The sequence below is a fragment of the Falco naumanni genome, chromosome 10, assembly GCF_017639655.2.
Source record: "Falco naumanni isolate bFalNau1 chromosome 10, bFalNau1.pat, whole genome shotgun sequence".
NCBI classification, from domain to species: Eukaryota; Metazoa; Chordata; class Aves; order Falconiformes; family Falconidae; genus Falco; species Falco naumanni.
This window is the reverse complement of record NC_054063.1, coordinates 30,718,660-30,734,824: the sequence shown is the minus strand read 5'-3', so window position 1 is coordinate 30,734,824 and position 16,165 is coordinate 30,718,660. Positions and strand designations below refer to the sequence as shown.

General features: G+C 37.3%; 1 protein-coding gene across 3 annotated transcripts in view; it reads left to right on the top strand.

Moving 5' to 3' along the window:
* Positions 1-15,438, top strand: part of ARFGEF2 (ADP ribosylation factor guanine nucleotide exchange factor 2) — a 37,896-nt gene extending 22,458 nt beyond the window's left edge. For all 3 annotated transcript variants that reach the window (XM_040609106.1, XM_040609105.1, XM_040609107.1), the window contains 18 exons: positions 36-183; positions 1,111-1,210; positions 2,534-2,574; positions 2,661-2,830; positions 4,315-4,466; positions 4,645-4,817; positions 4,961-5,121; positions 5,943-6,073; positions 6,171-6,300; positions 6,731-6,866; positions 7,648-7,786; positions 7,876-7,930; positions 8,200-8,314; positions 8,579-8,709; positions 9,763-9,931; positions 10,328-10,466; positions 11,547-11,664; positions 13,209-15,438. In XM_040609106.1, the coding sequence (XP_040465040.1) occupies positions 36-183; positions 1,111-1,210; positions 2,534-2,574; positions 2,661-2,830; positions 4,315-4,466; positions 4,645-4,817; positions 4,961-5,121; positions 5,943-6,073; positions 6,171-6,300; positions 6,731-6,866; positions 7,648-7,786; positions 7,876-7,930; positions 8,200-8,314; positions 8,579-8,709; positions 9,763-9,931; positions 10,328-10,466; positions 11,547-11,664; positions 13,209-13,385 (2,385 nt within the window). In that variant the 3' untranslated portion in view covers positions 13,386-15,438. The remainder of the gene's footprint in view (positions 1-35; positions 184-1,110; positions 1,211-2,533; positions 2,575-2,660; positions 2,831-4,314; positions 4,467-4,644; positions 4,818-4,960; positions 5,122-5,942; positions 6,074-6,170; positions 6,301-6,730; positions 6,867-7,647; positions 7,787-7,875; positions 7,931-8,199; positions 8,315-8,578; positions 8,710-9,762; positions 9,932-10,327; positions 10,467-11,546; positions 11,665-13,208) is intronic.
* Positions 15,439-16,165: the final 727 nt, after the last annotated feature.

Sequence of the window (16,165 nt, the reverse complement as noted above, 5' to 3'; positions counted from 1 at the left end):
CCAGAAACACAATGTTTAAATATTTTTTGTTTTAGATCTTGAAATGTATTAGCCAGCTGGAACTAGCACAACTTATAGGAACTGGAGTGAAAACTCGGTATTTGTCTGGCTCTGGGCGTGAAAGGGAAGGAACCATTAAAGGCTATGCATCTGGAGGGGAAGAGTTTATGGGCCTGGGATTAGGTAAGATTAATAATCTTGGACTTCACAAAGACATGCATATAAATGAAGTATGATGGCTAAGAAAGCTCAATGCTGTAAGATACTAAAATATATTTACTTGCTTCCATGGGAAGCTGTATTGAATTAATGAAACTTTTAAAAATGGAACCATATATTTCAAAAGTATTTGTAATTAACAAATATATTCTAACTTTGTAATTGGGTTAAGCTATTTAACAAAACTCTTCCAGATTTATTTGTTGGAATATGTTGTCGTCAAAACTTTTACCATCCTTATGAAGGCATTGTTTTGTTACCAGTGTAACCGGTTCATTCTTTTTATGCTCTGTTTTAGTAGTAAAAATGTAAAGCATTTATCTTTAGGAATTAATAGATGTTTCAATTACCTGTAATTGGTTTTCCACAGGAATTTCTTACCTCTGCATGTTGGGCTTGCTGTTCCAGTTCCTATTGTTCCTGCAGTATGTGAAAGAAACAGACCTTAGATTTTAAGTTGTAAATTAGAGGGACGAGGCAAGTTGCCTTAATCTTTGGAAGACCATCAGGGAAACATTTTAATTTGAAAATACTCTGGAGTTGATGCTTTACATCATGATGATGCTGAATATAACAGAACTGTGCCCAGCATTAACCACTTGTATCTGACTTAGAGTTCATATTTTAAAATAGTATTTTATCATTTCCAAGCTTAATAGCATTAGACAATCTTAATAAATGTGCTGGTCAAAACACAATGCCCTAAGGGGAGAAAAACCCGTACCTCTTACTGGATGTTTAATTTTGTATAAGTTGGTACAGATCTGGCAAAGGTACCATCTGCTCCACGTAAATTATAAGCTAATTGGAAGTAGTCACTCTTTGTCTACTTCTCTAAAGTTGGGGTTAATATAAAGTCATGATTTCATGATGCTATATACTGGTTTTCAGGTAACCTCGTTGGAAGTGGAGCTGATAAACGGCATATGGCGAGCATTCAAGAGTCTGTGGGAGAGACCAGTTCACAGAGTGTAGTGGTAGCAGTAGACAGGTACTGAGAATATAATATCTTTCTGGGGAAAAATGTGGCTTGAAGTTACTGACCATCCTCACTTGGTTTGCAGACTCTGACAGGGGATTTTGTTCTTAAAGCATATTTCTGATGCTTGAATGCAGCTGCTTTCTCTGGACCCAATAAGTATGTGTCTTTAGGCAAGTAATAGTCACAAAAGAAAGACTGGCAATTCAACTAATGTAGTGTATTGTGGGAAGGGGCACTGTGTGTATGCATGTGTTCTTACGCCTTTTCTTTGAGTAAGGCAATGAAGACCAGAATTAGGTTGGTATTACAGTATTTAGCTAGTCTTGCTTTACAGATCTGTCTGATAATTGTCAGTGACTTACATGTATGTGTATTTGGGTGGGTTTTCTTGGTTCTGTTTATTTGGGGTCTGTTTTGTTGGGGTTTTTTTTAGCCTGAACAGGACAGGTATCTGCAACTAATAAATGCCCTTATCCTATTACTTCATGCAGTTTTCTTTGGTCTCATGAACTTCAGCATTTCAGCATTTCTTTACTTGCTGTTCTTCAGCTCATTATTCATTAGTCACTGCATTCTTGTATAAATTGTTGTCTTTCTCATCTGGCCTTCTAAAATGTTGTCCAAAGAGATGCTTCTATCATAAACCTTCATAGGAAGGGGACTTTTTTATATTTATTGAAACTGTTGGGCAAGTCTGTAGAATCACATGCTCAGACTTGTAGTATTTATTGTAACATAAACGTGTCTGTTACCGTATCAAAGTCTAAAAGATTTGGGAATGTTCGCCACTTGTCAGTGTTCAGTATGAACCACTGTCAGTGGTCTGAACTCCTCTCAAGGCTCTGGAGAGCTGAAGGGGGAGAAGGGACAATGGTGCATCCATAATCTTTCTGCTATTTTGACAGCCACAACTTCCAGTATTGTTGAACCATGTACAGATCAAGCAGGTGGCTGGCATCCAGGAAGGTCTTGAAGCAAAGTTTGGGTTGTTTTAATGTCTCTTTATTCTCCTTGTGAAATTTAACATACTCTCACCCAAGTGAGTGTTCCAGCACTACTTGCCCTGGATAAAACTGTGAGCCTGTGCCTGTTCCCTGCAGTGGGGCAACAGCATAGTAGACTGTGACTCATTGCAGGGAAGAGAATGCTTAAACTAGGAGAAGGGCATGAACTGCTGCCAAGGAGTAAGAATAAAACAGTTGCAGAGCTCATGGCATGGAGGATTTGTAAAGTACCTCCAGGAGCTGTGCTGACACTTGCCTACAGCACTAAGATGTGTTTGACTCTTATGCATGTGCAGCTAAAACTGCAACTCATTTATTTGTTCCATAGGATATTTACAGGATCAACTAGGCTGGATGGAAATGCAATAGGTATGTATGCTGGCCATTTGGTGGGTTACAGAAACTCTTGCAATGTAACATCCTGAAGTTAACAGTAGCGTGTTTTTAACGTTCAGTTGACTTTGTCCGGTGGCTGTGTGCTGTTTCCATGGATGAGCTGGCTTCCCCACACCATCCGCGCATGTTCAGCCTGCAGAAGATAGTGGAGATATCGTATTACAACATGAATCGTATTAGGCTGCAGTGGTCAAGGATTTGGCATGTGATTGGAGATCACTTCAATAAGGTATTTTTTTAAATCAAGTTACAGAACATACATGAATGGCATGACTTCTTTAATGAACTTTTTCCTTTTATGTTCTTAGTACAGGTTCTGACTTCAAAAAAAAAAAAGCTTTGAAAGCTGCGAGCGGTGGGGAATAACATGCAGCAGACTCAGTATGAGTGATAAAGCATGATTCCCTTCATTAGCACGAATAGCTCTTATTTATACAGTGTGTCTAATTATGCATACTCAGCAGTCTGTGGTTGGCTAGAATCACTACCTAGTCATTTACATGGTCCTCCTACTTGCAGTTAGCTAGCTTACATAACTTCTTTATCTTTACTGCACATACCTCCTCAGAATTGTTAGTGAAGCCTGTTAAGGCCACGGTGTCCCTGCAACTCCGCAGCCATCAGCACAGCCGGCAACCTCAGCTGAGGCCTAGTCTTGATAGCACACCAGTTAGATTTGGCTCTGCTCGTACAAATGCTCTAATGATCTGTGACCCTTCTCATCCAGCCATTCTCCAACAATTCCCCCTTCTTCCTTTTGTACAAGCAGGGCCTGATTCACAACACCATCTAAGCTTTTACGCATACATGACAATAAGCAAGAAAATAATAATGCTACTACTATGATTACAATCATGATAAGCATAGTGCTTTGCAAAAGGCTCTTTATCCATCCTGACAAACCAAACCAATTTGTAAAACCTTCAAGACCAAAGAATCCCTTGTCTTGCTGGATTTTATCAGCATGGTTGATTAATTCTTTAAATAAGAAACAATCCGGTTGGCAATTTCCTTGGGAAGGTGGTAGCAGGTGTTAGACCCTGATAGGTTTTTGTGTCCTTCTTCTTGCTTGCTATTTGCTGTTGCTGTAGGTGCCCGTATGCTGCGGTTCTAAGTTCCAATTCTTCACATCCTGTTTACATACCTGACAATTTGTAGCCATCTTAAAGGTACATGGCTAAGTCTTTGAAGTCAACTAACTTATCTGCAGACCTGCTGCAGACCCCAACAAAAAGCACCTATTTAAAAATCTAAAGTGTATAAAAAGAAATGGAAACGTTTATGGGAATGATCTTTAATCACTTTGTTACAGTTTTGTATTTGTAACTTTTCTTTGTCATTGTTTTACCCTTCTGATCAAATGCTAAGTGAGTTTTCCTCTAAAATATGTATGGATGATCCTGGAACAACACTTATTTTCCTTAGGAAACTGAACCTTGTTTGGGTGGGTTTTTTTAACTTGATTTGTTTTTTAGTGTCTAGCTGGCTATAATAGTTCTGCACTTTTGGCATACAAAATCCATGGGTCTGTTTAGTTGGATCAAATGACAGAGAAAGCCCTCTCTGAAAGTAACCCCCAATTTTCTAAATATCTGAAAACTAGAATGTGCTAGTAATTTTTAGTGGGCTGATGTGAAACTTCAGTGATAAATTTATTACTCTTACAAGTAATATATTAGCTGGAAAGTGTTTGAAAATATAATCTTCTTCTAGGTTGGATGTAACCCTAACGAAGATGTTGCCATCTTTGCAGTAGACTCATTAAGGCAGCTGTCAATGAAATTTCTTGAGAAGGGAGAATTAGCCAACTTCCGCTTCCAGAAGGACTTCCTAAGGCCTTTTGAACATATTATGAAGAAAAACAGGTGTGATGCACTGCAATTTCTGTGTTAGCTTGCTTGAGTCCTATTTAAAAAGGTGTTACTTGAGGTGGGTTAGATGGTAACGTACACCGAAGTGGCGTGATTACTTTGTGCCAGCATGAAATTGTGCCACTAGTGAATGTTTTACTTTCCTTTTTATTTTTTTTTTATTTTTTTTAAGATCTCCAACTATTCGGGACATGGTAATACGCTGTATTGCTCAGATGGTGAACTCTCAAGCTGGCAATATTCGTTCAGGCTGGAAAAATATCTTTGCAGTCTTTCATCAAGCAGCGTCAGACCACGATGGAAATATTGTGGAGCTGGCCTTTCAAACTACAGCACACATAGTTAGTAAGTAATACTTGACAGATAAAAGTACCCAAATGAACTTAGCTGCTGCGATTCTGGTGCTGACATATCTAGATCAATGCCAGTTTGTCTATGGATTTCGGTATCAGTAGAATTTAATAAGCATATTGTTTTGTTCTTCACAGCAAATATTTTTCAACAGCACTTTCCAGCTGCAATTGACTCATTTCAGGATGCAGTAAAATGTCTTTCTGAGTTTGCCTGTAATGTTGCATTTCCGGACACCAGCATGGAAGCTATTAGACTTATTCGGTATTGTGCAAAATATGTTTCAGAAAGACCACAGGTATCTTCTTTTAATTTTTACCCTTGTGTATTCTTACACTATCTTCTGCTGTTACATTGAGACTAATCTTGTAACAAAGGAAGAGCATTTTAGACTCAGAACTTCAGTCTTCCAGCAGCAACTGTTTGTATTAAAATTGTATTCCGAATTAGGAGTTTCTTTGGTATTATGTAAGCAGAAAACTAGAGCTAATGAAAAAATTTTAACTCTTATCAGTCTAAATTGGAATTAACTGCATTAAATAGTACTTTTTTTTATATAGTGTTAGGGTGACTTGGAAAACAATACTTTTGTGTTCTGTCACCCTAATGAAGTTTAGTGAAATTGGTTACAAACATGCATATTGTTCTACATCAGTCTGTTGTGTGAATACTTAATACAATAATGACATTGCTGAAAAGAGCCTGGCGTTAGATTGCTGTTGCACGTTACCACTGCAGGATGTGCATGCTGTATTCAATGTGCCAGAAAAGTGTAGAACTGGTTTATGCTGAACTTGATTTCCTTATTACCTATATTTATAAAATTGTTGCCTGTCACTGTTAAACTTGCTTCCCAAAGTTTAAATCTTTATACTTGTAAAGCCTTTAGCAGGAGTTAAGTAAAACAGATTTAAGTGTTTATTTTCCATGAACCTTTTTCTATTATTTTCACAAATCTGAAACAACTATTTTACAGGATTTGAGTGTTACGGTAGAAACTAAGTAACTTTTCAATTTTGCCTGTGCCACTAGGAGTATCTAAATTTGTTAGATTGAAAGATAGTTTTGAGGGTTTTTCCTTTTTTAAAAAAATCTCTCTTCTTCCTGCCTGTCTCCAAGGTATTAAGAGAATACACGAGTGATGACATGAATGTTGCTCCTGGGGACAGAGTATGGGTTAGAGGATGGTTTCCCATTTTATTTGAACTTTCTTGTATCATCAATCGTTGCAAATTAGATGTTCGAACAAGGTAATAAAGCTTGTGCTTTTTTTTTTTTAATTCAGTTAGTGAAGAGATCACAGGTCTACATTTTAACATCATCTTTATTTGTTTGGGTTGTTTATAGGGGCTTAACAGTGATGTTTGAAATAATGAAGAGTTATGGACATACCTTTGAAAAGCACTGGTGGCAAGATCTGTTCAGAATTGTATTTCGGATTTTTGATAATATGAAACTCCCTGAGCAACAAACAGAGGTAAAACCAAAAAGCAAGCAACTATTAGGTTTTTTAAGAACTCAGACAATGGAGGCAGCTTATTTGTATTGTTTAGCTTGTCTGTGTATTTCCACTCCATGCTGCCCCAGATGTAACGACACATTGTTGTATTCTGTGGCACATACAAAACTTGTCACAGTATCCAGTGTCTGTTCTGTGTGAATATTTTCAAGGAGAATATTCTCCTTGAATGTTTCAAAATGTGTAATTTTCTGAAGAGTATTCATATGGCCAGCTAAATGCTTCTGACAAGACATCTGCAGTAGTGAGGCTTTTTAGTTTTATTTAAATTCCACTCGTCTCCTCAGAGGCTGTGTCCTTTGTTGAATAGCCATGCGTAAGCCAAGTGCTATCATCATAGAAGAGCCCATATAAAACCAAAGACTTTTTTTTTTTTTTTCCCTCATAGAAATCTGAATGGATGACCACTACATGCAACCATGCACTTTATGCAATCTGTGATGTATTTACGCAATTTTATGAAGCTTTAAATGAGATCCTTCTTCCTGACATACTTGCACAGTTACACTGGTGTGTAAAACAAGGTAGCTCATTTACTTGTTATCTTTTAATGTATTTTTCAGAAATGCTCATTTCTTAAGAAGGGGAAAGTTAACTGAATTTTGGCAGAATTAAAACTACTATTAGGACAATGTTGTGTAATAGATGGCCGCAGTATCTTAAATATTCGAGCATCATTCTGTTTAATCAGTTAGGCAGCTCTTGTGTTAGTGTGTTTATAATGCATTTATGGTGCTATTGTGGCAGAGCGAAAGCTTTTGAAGAGTTGTGTTAATCTTCGGCCATTAACCCTTCTTCATTTGGCTGCATGGATAAAATGTCTTATTTATGTACACATATATGTCCACGTATACATTCGGATCCCTGCTCCCCCCCCCCCCCCCCCCCCCCAAGTACTTTTAAATATGACTTTCTAAAGAATGTGGAGTGTCAGGGGCTCCAACTCTTATGCTTGAAATCTTGCATATTGCTGGAATGGAACGTGAGGGGACTCCCTTGAAGGAAATCTTAAGTTTCTAATTGGTGCTTTTCCTTCCTTTGTCTCACTGTGTGCTTCCTTTCTGCTTCTTTCTTGTCCTTTGTCTTCCCCGTTTTGGATTTCAGTCTCATGATATCTATTTTTAAACCCTATTTTTTTCAGTAGGTTCTAAGCTTGATATTATTGTAATATACTTTATAAGTAGGCTTTGAGCTAATATACTATGCGTTTAACAGTAGTAAAAATGTTTAACGGGGCAGTAACAGAAAATGCTTTAGTTTTTCATTGACGTGTAAGTTGATAAATATGGAACACTTATTTTGCAGATAATGAGCAGTTGGCTCGATCAGGTACAAACTGCCTGGAAAATCTGGTAATACTAAATGGACAGAAATTCAGCCCTGAAGTCTGGGGCCAGACATGCAATTGTATGCTAGAAATCTTCAAAACTACTATTCCTCATGTGTAAGTTCATAAACTTAATTCTCATACTAATACTTGATTCCAGAGCAACAATATTTACTTTTTTTTCCTCCCCCTCCAACTTTGTGAAGCTTGCTGACGTGGAGGCCTGTGGGAATGGAGGAAGATTCGGTGGAAAAACATTGGGTAAGAGTTAATTCAGTGCAACAAACTAACCTGAAGGGTTTTCTGTTAGGTTAGCTTTCAAAATATTTTACTGTAGTGAATATGCTTGACAGCGAACACTCAGCAAATACTAGGCATTGACATTAGTTTGTATTTGGTGTCATTGTAAAATAAGAGATAAAAAATGGATGCAGGAAACTTTTGAATCTAAGATTAGCGTACTCATCTGAAAACTGATAGCTGGTTAGTAGTGTTTTGGATTGCTAGAATTGTTCTGCATTCTCTTCTAGGATTTAGACCTAGATCACCAGTCTTTAAGCAGCATGGATAAAAATGCTTCGGAAAGAGGACAAAGTCAATTTTCAAATCCAACAGATGAGAGCTGGAAAGGTGGTCCTTATACAAGTAAGGAAAACATACAAGTTTGTTTAATAAACTTTTATAGCCACTCTTAGTCCACTTCTGTAGAGAAAGTTTTTGGGCACTCTAAACTTGGGATACATCTTTACAACTTGTGTTTATGCCTTGCAGAGAAATTCTCTCTTTGTGAGATAATTTGCAGCATCACTAAATAGCAAAATGCTAATGGTGATGTAGTGTTTTGCTAGCCTGTTTTAAGTGAATTGTCATAAATAGCTTCTGAAACTTGCGTTTACTTCATTTCATTAGATCAGAAACTGTTTGCTGGCCTCCTGATAAAGTGTGTGGTACAGCTGGAATTGATACAAACCATTGATAATATAGTGTTCTATCCAGCAACAAGCAAGAAGGAAGATGCTGAGCACATGGCTGCAGCTCAGGTACCATCGAACTTATTTATGACCTTGCTGTGGCAGTAAAATACAAAGACTATCAAATGCTCTGAAGTGTGTTTACAAAATAGAGTATATAGTTTCCTTTCCTAACTCTCAGCGCTACCCTGAATATGTGTGTCATTACTCATTAAGCTGTACTTTTTTTTTTTTCCTATTGCCTCCAGTGTTTACTGATAGTCTGCCTGCTGGGTTATTATAATTATATTACTATTATTTTTACTAACAATATAATGTATTGTCATGAATACATACTCGTCAAGAACATATTTTGTTTGCTTTGGGGAGAGCATTCTCTCCTGTCGTTAGCCTGAATGTCTTCAAAATTCTTTATGTAGCCATGTTGAGGCTTTGCTCAGCCTCTAGGTGTTTACACAGGAGAAGATGCAGAAGTTGAACTTTAGCAAAGTTAATGGTCAAGATTTAACTCATTACCTGCCTCTGAGAGGTCCCTGTTTCTGAAAATTCTGATTCCAGGGAATAGTGCAAGGTAGCTCTTGCTTGCCTATGTTAATAAAGCCCTAAGCCAGAAGTCTGGGCTAGTGCATTCAGGCAGTGTTTTGGGGATGTTACAGTTAAATTCCTAGTGAAAGTAGATAAAAATAATGACCAATTTTAAGAAACCGAACTTTAGCCAAAGATGGGGGATTTCTACACCGTGCAACAACTTGCACTATTTTTGTGGTTCATTTCGATGTTTTTCAGAACTCGGCAGACCTCTACTCGGTCAGCTCTTGGAGGAGAAGAAATATTCTGTTGTATTACTATGGCTGTTTCAGCCTTGATAAAGGAGGCTTTTCCCTTGTTCTTGATTATTTCTTTTTCTTATCAATTACTAGGATAGAACATAACTTCTCTCTTAAAATGTCCTACTGAAGAGTACAACTCTGAGATTTGACAGGATTGTTCTGCTGTGTTGTTGCATTGTTCACATGTACCTAAAAAAGGAATCTGGAGTTAGTGGTGTATGTATGGTCTGTGAAGTATTGAAGTCTCTCTCACACTCTCTCTCTGCCTCCCTGCCCCCACACCCCCCTTTAGCGAGATGCATTGGATGCAGACATCCACATTGACACAGAAGACCAAGGAATGTATAAATATATGTCATCACATCACCTCTTTAAGTTACTAGATTGTCTACAAGAGTCTCATTCATTTTCAAAAGCCTTTAATTCAAATTATGAACAGCGAACTGTGTTATGGAGAGCAGGTGAGGCTTCTATTTTTAGTTTAATAAAAATACTGAGTTCCACTTGCAGTTGTAGCTATTGAGATACAGAAGTATACCATTGCAATAATCTCTACAGTTAATCTGACACCGTTGCATGCTTTTACTGCTTGTCTCCTTCCTGATGACTTGAATAATTGTTTGCTAAATTGTCTGCTTTTTTGATTAAAGTAGAGCTACGCAGTTGGTACTACTGTAGTTAAATATCTATTTATAAATAGATTAGGTCTCAATCAAAAATCAGGGAGGAGGAAATAATAGTGGGATAATAAATCGTTACTGCTCACTAGTGGAAGTGTTGTTGATAAACATTATCTCTTGGCTAGTAACAACAAATGTGAATTATCTCTTTCTCCCTATGTATAAACTGATTTCTAGGGTTCAAGGGTAAGTCAAAACCAAATCTCTTAAAACAAGAGACCAGCAGCTTGGCTTGTTGCTTGAGAATACTGTTTCGAATGTATGTGGATGAAAACCGCCGAGACTCCTGGGATGCTATACAACGACGACTGCTGAGGTAAGAGCATCAGCTTGGTTCTGATGTGTTCTGTTTTCAGCCAGTACAGTGCATCCCTGGACACAAACGTTCTAAGTTTGTGAGCAGAGTGTGCAAACTATATGGAGATATAGACAGACAGATATGACCACTGTTCATTAAAAGCTAATTTAGCAATGAGGAAGCAATCTATTTGGAGTAAATGAAGCACCTTCTTGCTTGACCTAAGGTTTTCTTTACAAAAATGGTGGTGTATGAATACTTTTCACATCTGAGTATATCATGATATTCAGAGGTATAATAGTCTAAACAGAGTGCAGTATAAGCTGCTGTATGCCTGGAACTTAGATAAATGTTAAATTATGCTAAATGTATCTGGTATTGGGGTCACCTTTATTTGAAAAGCGAGTTGTCAGTACATGAAAGTTCAGAGTACTAATCTCTAACTAAATGTGAAAGACTCTTAAACTTGCTGTTGTCTGTAGTGCAGTGGATTTCACTAGCTTTCTGATTTATTGGCATCTGTGGACATAGAACCTCCCCTTTTTACACACTAAAAAGATTAATATTTCTTTAATTAAATCGGTGCCCCAAAAAAACCATAGTAAGTGGTACAGTTTGTACCTTGTGTTGACAGCCTACAGCAAGAACCAAAAATGTATTAATACAGTAGTAATCCCTCTTTAATCCGAGGTGCTGAGCTCTGCAGATTTTTATTAAAGCCATCTAGTTATGGAGGGAGAGCTGTCCCAGTGTATGCCTAAGCTGTCCCAGTGTAAGGATCAGGAAATAATGTTTGCTGGTTGAAGGTGATGACACAATTACAGAATGTTTATGAGGAAAATCAGACTCTTCCACCTCTGACTCTGTGGTTCTTTGTTGATCCCATGAAAACTATCTCAGTTCGGTTACCTGTGACAACTACTGTAACAGAAAAATCAAGAAAAATTTGTGTAATTAAAGTTGTTGCATGTGATTGAAAAATCTCCCATGGAAATGCATCGTGATTGAAAACAAAATACCGTATGACGAGACAAACAGTACATGTTATAAAAACTTTTAATGGGTTTTCTTTGTGGTTTGTCTGAACTGTCATCATAGTGTATGCAGTGAAGCCCTGGCGTATTTTATTACCGTGAACTCAGAAAGCCACAGAGAAGCTTGGACCAACCTCCTGCTATTGCTTTTAACAAAAACACTAAAAATCAGTGATGAAAAGGTAAGAACAGACTGGAAGTCATGGCTGTTTGCATTTAGGTATTTTTTCATTTCTGTTTCTGTTGAATTCAGTCTTTGTTATCATTCCTATTGTAAGGTGGCTAGTTCACTTACATAGCATGTATTCTCCTTGAAATACAGCAGCTGTTACATCTCCATTTTTTGAAAGCATTCTACATTATAACAAAATTGGACAGCATCCATGAAATTCACAGATGTATATAAATATTGATAGAATTACTGCAGAATTTCCATAGAGAAGCTTAATGAGTGTGCAATAAAGGATGGGCTTGTGCTGTATTACAGCTGCACAAGAATGGTAGCAGTAAATTTCACTGCTATAAAATTGGAATTCTGGTTCTGGACAGTAATGGCAAAAAATAATTTTCAGTATCTTGGCCCTTTTGATGAAAATATTCACAACATTGCAAATAGTTGCTACATTAGGACATGCAGAGAAATTTCTGGAAGTTGCTTACTTTGTTTTTTTTAAACTTTCCAGTACTGTTGAACTTCTTGTTTTTTAAAGTATATTTTTCCTGGGGTATCTTTTTTTCTGTTTTGCAAAGCGTGTAGTTTCATTTCACTCTTGTGTAATTTGGAATGTTTTATTGCAATTTACCAATATTTTAAGAAATTGGGAGTAGTGGTGGCTTGGCTTCTTTATCTTTTAGGTAAAATTGCAACTTGGCCATTTCTTAGTACACAATCCTAGTATCTTTTTTTATTATAGAAGTTCTGTGGTGGAAGTGTTCTGTTAACTTTCCCTGTAACTAATACTGAGCACTGTTAGGAAAGGAATAGAGGACAAAACATATTTCTTGTTGTGTAAATTCATGACAGATGTGCATCTTGAATATAGTGTTCAGTTCTGATCCCCCATATCAAAAGTGTCATGGAGCTGGAAAAGAGTTGAAAGATTGTAACAGGAATAAGGGATATAGGCTGCTTCCCATACATGGAACTGTATGTAGGTTAGACTTTCTCAGTTACCTTTTACTTAGAAAAGAAATAAAAATCAGAGGTGCATAAAGTTGTTATTACCATGAGGAGGGCAAGGACTGATAATTGTTATGCTATTAAGAGTTGGCCCGTTGGAGTTTGAGAGTCTCTGGAGGGGGGGGCAAAATCCCAGACACACATAATGGAGATCTTCACACGCTGGTTCAGCTGTGGAAGGCTTTGTTATGTATTGTGGATGATGTTGTAAAGAGGCTGGACAAGCAACTGGACAAATTCACACCAGAGTGCAGTGTTTTTAGGGGTAGTCTCTGATGCCATCTCTATACTGAGAAACCCGTGGGCCACAAAGCAGTCAGGTTCTGTTTTAGGGAAGTAATGCCAAATGGGTGCTTTGTGCATGGTTTCCTGTAGACATCTGCAGAAAGCAGGCACAGGGCTTGATGGCCCTCTGGCCATCCAGAAGGAGCTTTAACTGGGTCAGACCTTGTGTTTTAACAAGTTGTTTTAGGCATGAATGTGGAAAAATTCTGCACGTTTCAGTAGTGATAAAGAATAACGTTCTTTTTTTCATGTCTTTGATAGTTTAGGGCACATGCTTCAACATACTACCCATACTTGTGTGAAATCATGCAATTTGACCTGATTCCCGAGCTTCGAGCTGTGCTACGGAAGTTCTTCCTACGTATAGGTGTTGTGTTCAAAATCTGCGTAACAGAGGAGCAGATACGGACAACTGGGATGAGCTTACCTTCATGGTAGCCCTAAGTAGCGTTGGTTACTTTGGCTTGTACATAAAGCTGTGTTCCAGAGAAGGAGTAAAGTGGATGGGGGAAAAAATTGGACCTTGGTGTATCAACACAGCAGCAAGTTACTCTTACCACAGTGACATTTCGGGAGGAGGAAAAAGAAAAAAACAAAACAAAACCCTGTTCTGTCCATCCTACAGAACTATCAGCAGTTTTATTTAAATTATTGCTTACAGAGTTAATACAGTAGATGTAAAGTCTCTTTGTTTCAGTGCTTGTCATCCTTATGATCAAGTCTGTCTCTTCTGGTCTTCTATCAATTGTCAGTCTTGCATCCCAGCTAAAGCTGAGAAATCAGCTGGATTCCTCAATAGAAATTACGCCCCTTGGAGATAATGAATATAGTTGTATAGCCTTGTGATGTTAGCACATGTGTTCATAATAAACTATACTGCAGTGGCTAATGACCACCTAAGATCATTCTGGGTTTTTCTTTGCGTGTACATGACCAGGCCAGGCAGCATGTTATGGCTTTTGAAGTGGACAGCCTGTAGGATATTTGGGGAAAGGGTTTTCCTCCTGTTTAGCAAGTCTCTTTTAAAACTTTTTAAAATAATACCAGTGCTTCATCTTCTGAGACTTATTTTTGTTTTTTATGGAAGGTTTTACATCAGGACCAGACAATAGCATCTACTCTATTTAGCTTATTAGTGTTCCTTTAAAGACACTTTAAAAAAAACAAAACCAAAACTCTTTCCCTTACTTTCATACATTGCCAGATCGTGGACAGAGCATATACAGTAATATTCAAAAGAAGGTTCAGAACAAATAAACCACCTTTTTTACTATTGAGTACAATGTATTAAGTAGTAATTGTGTCTGTTTAGCAGGAAGTCCTGTCCTTAATACATATGAGGTTCTGTCTTTTTGCCACAGATCCGTAACTTCTGATTTGTCTTTTTTGTGCAAGTGATTTTTATTCTCAACTATTAGTTCCTATTGTGATTTAAAAAAAAAAAAAGGAATTGCTACAAAACTGCTCAAGTTTGTTCATGTACTATAAGAGTTACCAATACATCTCTATGCTTTGAAGGTATCTGTGAAGCAAGCCTGATTTAACGCTGTAGCTTTGCTTGCCCTAGAGATTTTTCTTTTTCTTCGAAATCTCCATCAGTTTTCTGACAACTGTTTCCATGATAGAATACCAGTTTACAGTTGAAGTACTGCAGGCCTGAGGTCTGTCCTTTGAAATAATTTTAATTTCAAGTTTTAAGACTTCTCTAAACTGGAGGAGTGTGGCAGGGTGGGAGAAGGTTCCACTTCCTAAAATAACGTAAACAAAGATGTTAGAGTAACTGCTATGCTATCCTAAAATAGTAGCAAACCTGAAATATGACAGTATTTAAAAAACAACCAACCAACCAACTTGAATGGTATGAAGTGTTTAATCAGTTATTTTACTTTTGGAGTTTCCTGGTAGGGTGGCCTTAGTTGAGGTTGTCTTGGGATATTCCACTCTGAGCTGTTGGGATGCTTTCTTTCCCGCTTTCTGAGCTATTTCCAAAGGGGTCATACGGTGCTCTTCAGTAAATTGGCTTGTTTGACATAAGCATTGTTTGGGAATGGTTTTGCAGTGAGTAGTAGTGATAAGGATTTCATATTTTTATTTTTACTTTTTATTTTTAACCAAAGAAAAAAATATGTTGGTTGTGGCTCTTTAACTTTTAAACACCCGTTAGATTAAATCTATACTCTAATATTAAGTAGAAAGGAATATATGGCTATGTTTTACAGTAGGAAAAGGCGGAAAAATAATCAATCCTGTTATTTAACTTGCTGCACTTGAAATGTCCTTTTGTGTTGCATTTAGTATAGTTGCTCGTTCCCTGCTAATGTCACTTCATCAATTACAGTAGAAGTGAAGTATTTATTTTAATTCTATTTAAATTTGTAAGAGTAGGCTATTCCTTTTCTTCCAGTCCTAGAGAGTTATAAAGAAAATATTTGAAACTTTTATTTCTCAGATTTTGAATGTGTCACTGCCTCATTGAATGTATATCCTTACCTGTTACCAAAACACAAACTTCAAGTTGCATGCTTCTGTATTTTACAGTTTTGAAAGCCTTACAACTCATGTCTTGAAAATTAAGAGACTTGTTTCAGATCTTAAATTACTTCATAGTTGCATTGTGGGCTTTCTTTACTGTAATGTGCAACACTTGCACAATCTGTGCATATAGAATAAGGGTGTTTAGTCAGTCTTAGTTCTGAGACCGTTCTTTTATTTAAGTAAAGCTTTTATTGTATTTATACCTTTTATAAACTGCTGGAATAGGTATGTGACACAAGAACATCCTAGACTGTAGTGCATGGAGGAGGAGGAGGAGGACTGGAATGCAATTGGATTATCACAGCCTTAATCCTGTTGATTTTTCTGAAATTGATTGTACCTGTAGAAGCAATAAGAATGGTATGTGAAGTGTAATACCTGAAATGGTTGTATTCACGTCAGTTGCTTGCTTTCGCGTATACAGTCAGAAAGATGATAACCCATAGACATCTTAATGAAGCTAAAAACACTGAGCCGAAACTCGTGCAGTAGTCACTGCTGGTTCCGATCCTGTCCCGACTCTGCTTACATAGACTTTATCTGCCTCTAGTGGTTTTACTGCCTTCAGTGGAACTATGAATGAGAACAAGGTTCTATGTCATCACGTCCTGGTGGAGATCGAGACGCCTGTGCAATACGTGAAGTAATAAAAAGTAACCTCTTAGACTTTTCAAGTAGTGTTA